At 37.4% G+C, this 6,000-nt stretch overlaps 1 protein-coding gene across 1 annotated transcript in view; it reads left to right on the plus strand.

The window, feature by feature from the left end:
- LOC104528538 (mitochondrial 10-formyltetrahydrofolate dehydrogenase) overlaps positions 1 to 5,241 on the plus strand; it is a gene marked incomplete at its 5' end in the record, with an annotated part of 28,318 nt that extends 23,077 nt beyond the window's left edge. The window contains 5 exons of the mRNA XM_010172576.1: positions 209 to 307; positions 1,048 to 1,213; positions 2,485 to 2,590; positions 3,767 to 3,966; positions 4,944 to 5,241. Coding sequence (XP_010170878.1) covers positions 209 to 307; positions 1,048 to 1,213; positions 2,485 to 2,590; positions 3,767 to 3,966; positions 4,944 to 4,999 — 627 coding nt within the window. The remainder of the gene's footprint in view (positions 1 to 208; positions 308 to 1,047; positions 1,214 to 2,484; positions 2,591 to 3,766; positions 3,967 to 4,943) is intronic.
- Between the last annotated feature and the right edge of the window lie 759 nt (positions 5,242 to 6,000).

Below are 6,000 nucleotides of genomic sequence, written 5' to 3' on the forward strand. Positions count from 1 at the left end.
ATGGGTTCATCCTGAGACATTTGTCTCCATGGAAGTGTGTTTGCCAGTTAGAAGATTATAGTCTGCTTCTTACATTGATGATGTCCCTTTACATAAAGCATTACTTGTTGAGGGTCATAAACACAGGATGCAAACCAAGGGAGCAGAATGACAGGGAGACTGAACAAAAGGATGGATATAAATATTAACTTGTTTTTCTCCTGATTAGGGTATGGGAGCTGTATATTTCAACAAAGGAGAAAACTGCATTGCAGCTGGCAGGCTGTTTGTGGAAGAATCAATACATGATGAATTTGTTAGAAAAGTGGTAAGATATTCAAGGACTAAAGTTTAAGCAGATACTTTACTATGGCACAAATTGCCACTAGTTTTATAGACACTTGCATTTCTTCTGATTTTTGTTTGTTTAAATTCTCATTGCTTATGATAGGCAATGTTGCTTCTCGGGAACCTCTTTACAGGGTTAAAAGGAAGGCACTGAAAGGAGATATTTTCATCAGTAATGCACAAATAAGTGATACTGAAATAGATATTGTACCTTGAGTAATATTTCATATTTGCAATAGGAAAGTAAGACTAAAAAAATTACTGAAGTTAGGTCAATGTGATTGAAGACTGCAGTGAAGTTTTAAAAAAGGCATATTGGAAGTGTATCTAGAATAATACAAAGGTCATTATTAAAAAACCAATAGTCACCACACTCTACCACTGGAAAATCAATTTATCTAGCTCAAGAACAGGAAATCACTGTGATAACTCATTCACCACTGTAAAAGCTAACATTTTACATGCCTATATTAATAGCAGAAGAGAATGAATACATGAAAACAGCATAAAAGAACTTCCAGAAGTAACCATAAATTATCAAACATAAGACAGCATACAGAGCCTCATTTTAGAAAGGGAAGAGCATTCCATGTTCTAAGAATCCTGCCTTTTCTTAGACCCCAACCTCATAGTGCAAACAGTGAAGCATCCCAAATCATTGGTCACTTTATCAACTATTTGCTAAGTTATGTAACTTAATTTTAATTGGGTAACTCATAGGTGGAAGAAATAAAAAAGATGAAAATTGGTGACCCACTTGATAGATCTACAGATCATGGTCCACAAAATCACAAGGCACATTTGGAAAAGCTGCTGCAATATTGTGAAACTGGAGTAAAAGAAGGAGCCACTCTAGTGTATGGAGGAAGACAAGTACGTAGACCAGGTAAAATACTGTTCAAAGGTGTTTGGAACTTTTACACTTTAAATGAAAGCCATCATGGTTATCTCCACTGCATTATGCGAAGTAGCAATATCACATGAACAGTACCAGGTAAGCCCAAAATAACACTTGAGAACAGGGCTTTCAAGGCTCGTATTAAGAGAAGCTGTGCAACTGAAGTGTAACATATGAAACTGGATCAGAATCTAGTCTCTACAGGAATCTTTTGCTCATTTATTCCTGTTGTTTGTGAGGCATTGAGGCTTTTTGTGCAACATCCTTGAACTGTCAAGAGCCGTAAGTACAATTGTATCCATCTTGATGAACAAAACACTAAAGATGACTGAGGAAACTGCTAGCAGAGTCTGCATAAGGTGTTATTATTAGAAGCCTTTTTTGCTATCTAAATAATATGTATACTAAGTTTAATGGAAAGGCATGAAGGCAACGTTTTCCATGGACATCTGTCCTTTATCAGTAATGAAGGAGAGACATTTGCATCAGCATTTCAGAACATAAAGACTGCATCCCCTAATAAAATGAAAGCGGAGATGTGTAACTGTATGAAATCAGTGTAATGAAGCTACGTGGGAAATTTAACAGAAAGGGGAACAAGTATAGAAAATCTCTGAAGTTGATTTTACCCACTAACACTGAAATACACTCACTCATCAAGATGTAGGTGACTGGGATCAATTGTATATAACACCAGGACAGTTCTTGACTGGCAATGATGAACTAGTTTTTGGACAGGTTTTTACACCCTTTAGAAATGAACAGTTGTTATGAAGAGGTCTTTTGCCTCAGAATTTTCTTTACTTCAGCCTCCACAAATCTTAGGCAAAGTTGCTGCCCATCGCATGTTTTTCCCTGTTTGGAATATACAGATCTTTATGGCTACAGTCTGTCCTCTTGTTGGGCAACAGGAAAAACAGTGGCTGCTTCAATGTGCTGCAACCTTGTCTTCCTGCTGTCAGAGTGTAGGGTCTTACCCTGAGGAGTCCCCTGGGCTGTGGCATGGAGACCTTCTGGCCTGGCAGGGAACAGCACATGTTGCTCTGATGAAAACAGGACATTCTTTTAACCCTTCTCCTGCTGTTTCTCTGGTGCCTACACCTATGCATTTCCATTCGTACTTCATTCATATCAGTCTTAGTATTTTCTGTTTCGAGTCTCAACATATCTGACCTCAAAGTATGGAAAATAAATGAGCCGGACAATACAAACATGAAGCATTTTCACCATGCTCAAATGATGCTCTATCCTGTGTTTAGGTTTCTTCATGGAACCCACTGTATTCACAGACGTTGAAGACCATATGTATATTGCCCAGGAAGAGTCCTTTGGTCCTGTGATGGTGATTTCTAAATTTAAAAATGGGTACGTTTTCCTCTGGTTACTGTTAGAAACTTTGTTTTCTCACTTTCATTCTTAGTGTAGAAATGACAGCATACCTAGTATCATTTTGTTAAACTTCCTAAAACCAGTCTGAATCCCTGGATCCTCTTCCAGCTAAATTCTGAGAAAATATCCTTTTTTAGTCAGGGGTCTCCTGCTCCGTGTCGATACAGAGCTAATGCTATTAGCAGTGTGCAACAGGATAGAATGCAACCTTAAGCACCAGTTTTTAACTAAGTCTTAGTATTCAGTGGAACATTTTCACTCAAGTTGATGTGGTAATTGCAATATCTTAATCAAATTACAAAATGTGCATTTTTTCCATTGGAATAGCTTATTTTTCTCTTTGTCACAAAAGACCATATAGTGTTGTTGTGCATTGTGTAACATCGGCACTTTACAGTTGGAAATGAAAATCTCTGTGTATTTTGTAGAATGCCAGTTTTAATAGCTTTCATTCCAAATCATAGGAGTTATTTTACACACAGATTAGATGAAAACCTTATACAGATAAACTTCATGTAACTATTTCCACCAGGTTTCATTTTCTGTAGTTGGATAATGCAGTTCAGAACCAGCCACACAGATAACCCTTCACATCTGTAAATTATGTGTGGTGACAGGGACTGTATTGAGCTTTTTTTAAGTTTTGATTTATTATGGATTTCTGAAGCTATACAGAGATGAGATGCAAATAGAAAACAGCACTCTGGACATTGCCTGAAAAGTTGTGTCTTGATAGAAGTCTAGTTTCAGCACTTACTCTCCATTAACTTGTAAAGCAGGGCCAAAATTTTAGCAAACCGATGCATAATCTGCAGCCAAGCTGCTTTACAACTATTTTTGTATTACTCTAATCCCCAAATTGTACTGTAGCTGAGCAGAGATGCTATGTGTAGCACAACTTTAACATTTCTTAGTGTAGATCTTAACCACTGAAAAGTGAGGTTACAAGCCTTACAAGTTTGAAGCAAGGGTATGAATTTCCATAGATCTGTCAGATTGACACACAGACTAGTCCTTAATAAATTGTCTTTAAAAAGCTAACTGGAAAAGAAAGAGCATGGGAAAAGGTGCTTCAATTAAACTGAAGGGGGAAGGTTGCAAACACTTGTTTATTTTGCCTAGTTGCAATTAAATAATTTCTTTCCCCCACAGGGATGTTGATGGAGTGCTGCGACGGGCAAATACCACAGAATACGGTTTAGCTTCCGGAGTTTTCACAAAGGACATAAGCAAAGCCCTCTACATCAGTGAAAAGCTAGAAGCTGGAACAGTTTTTATTAACACATACAACAAAACTGATGTGGCAGCACCATTTGGTGGATTTAAGCAGTCTGGCTTTGGGAAAGATTTAGGTAAGTTGTTCTCTCATTCCCTCATTTCTCATCCGACAGTCCAAATCAGTGAAAAAACCACCTTACCTGTGTACAGTGTATCTAGTAAAACATGAGCTATGGACGCATTTCCTGCATCTCCTACGTTTCTCCAACTACTGTAATCTAGTTCCTCTCCCATCCCTACAATATTCCTGCCTCAGCACCTCCAGTTCAGCCCTTCCTGTACATTTCCTAATAATACTGTGGCACACAGAATATTCCTCTCCAGTTCCTCTCAGAGCAGTCACATTACCGCTTGTCCAGAGCCACATACAGGCTACAAAATGTTATCAAGCAGGAAAGGTATTGTCCAAAAGAATGCTAATTTAGGTTTCTCCTCTGAACTTGTAAGAGCATGGGAAACTGCTTTATGCCTTAAAATGCTATCAGAATTTGCTGAGAGCCACAGACAAAAATATATAAAAAGTTGTCTTTCCAAAACCAGTTTTTAAAAAAGCGAGGTCTAGTCTGTCAAAGAAACTTTGCAAGTCTGGACAGATCAACCCTCGTGGCAAAGAAAAATTAAATTAAAAAAAAATAAAAACCAGTGATACAACAGATTTTTGCCTTTGGAACCTCTAGCAAATATTGGACATATCCTGAAACCAAAATGAGTAATAGCATCAGGAAAAAAAAGATGACAAACTGAAGTTTGTAAATTCAATGAGCCCCCAGTGGCCACCTAGAGACTGCGGCTGCTTCAGTCCCACCCAGGAGGCTGCTTGTTAAATTCCAGCTCCTTTTTCTTCCCACATCTATTGGGTTTGGCCTCTTCTTGCCAAACCAGTTCTGTAAATCTCAGTGGGAGGGCAAGTTAATTAGTTTCTCATTGTTCTGTAAAGACTCAAATATTGGCTAAAGTATTTTAATTTTTTTCTTAATAATATAGTCACAGTCTCTGACAACATTCTCTCATTTAGCTGCTATTCTAACTGGTGAATACTATGTTTGTACAGGTGAAGAAGCTCTTCATGAGTATCTCAGAACCAAGGCTATCACTGTGGAATATTAAAGTAACAGCCTCACTTGGAACCTAAACTTTTGACAGAGTTTGAATCTTAATGACTCCATGAAGCACTCAATACTATACCCAGGATATGCTGTCTGCAGTGCTACACCTGAAAAAGACAAACCAAAACACCCCTTCTATGGATAAGTTTCTATAAATCGGGTTGAAATTTTCGTCTCTAAAAGCATTTGGAAATTAACCTGAAGTTATTTAAATTATGCAGCAGCAGCAGCAGTTGTTAGCACAATACCCCCCAAAAACCCAAGAACATGGTTTGGCTTATTTTTTTAAATACAACTGAAGAATTGAGTTCTCACATGGCTACTTCTTTGTGTGAACATAATATTTACCTGGTCACTTTAAAACGTTAGTTATTAGGCTTCTCTTAAATTGAATTAAAATATACTTATGCCATTTTTGCTATGAACCAGTTCCAGTTTTACAGTAGCAATTAAACATTCTGCTCTGGTGATTCTTCAGCAGTACAGAAAACCTTTGTGCCATAAGAAATAAATCAATGCAAGAAAGTGCACTTACTATGATCTTTGTATAGCACATACAGAGTTCAACATTGGTGTTCAACTATGCATATCAAGTTAAAGTTACTGAAAATATTTTCTATCTTTTTGTTGATACGGAATGTGTGATCTGCCTGAAATTTGAAAGGTGGTTACATTAACAGATTAAAATAACTTTTTGTGTCTGTGCACATGGACTGTTACCACTGTTTTATACAGCATGATTTTACTTTGTATTTCATACCTTTTTTTAAAAAAAAAAATCTACCAGAAAAATCTCTTGTAAGATTACTGAGTTAAGATGTTGGTTTTCAAACCATCTTCAGTTTGAAGGAAATTTTCCATTGATAGAGACCTCATCTAACAAACTAAGCCTACTAAGACCACTTGCTCTTCTTAGAGTGCAACTCCACCCAAAGCTTCATCTGATCTGTGGGCTGCCATTAAAGATAGCAGTCCCATTAGTTGATTCTCAGCCTTCCCACT

This window comes from Antrostomus carolinensis, unplaced genomic scaffold (assembly GCF_000700745.2).
Source record: "Antrostomus carolinensis isolate BGI_N321 unplaced genomic scaffold, ASM70074v2 scaffold9517, whole genome shotgun sequence".
NCBI lineage: Eukaryota > Metazoa > Chordata > Aves > Caprimulgiformes > Caprimulgidae > Antrostomus > Antrostomus carolinensis.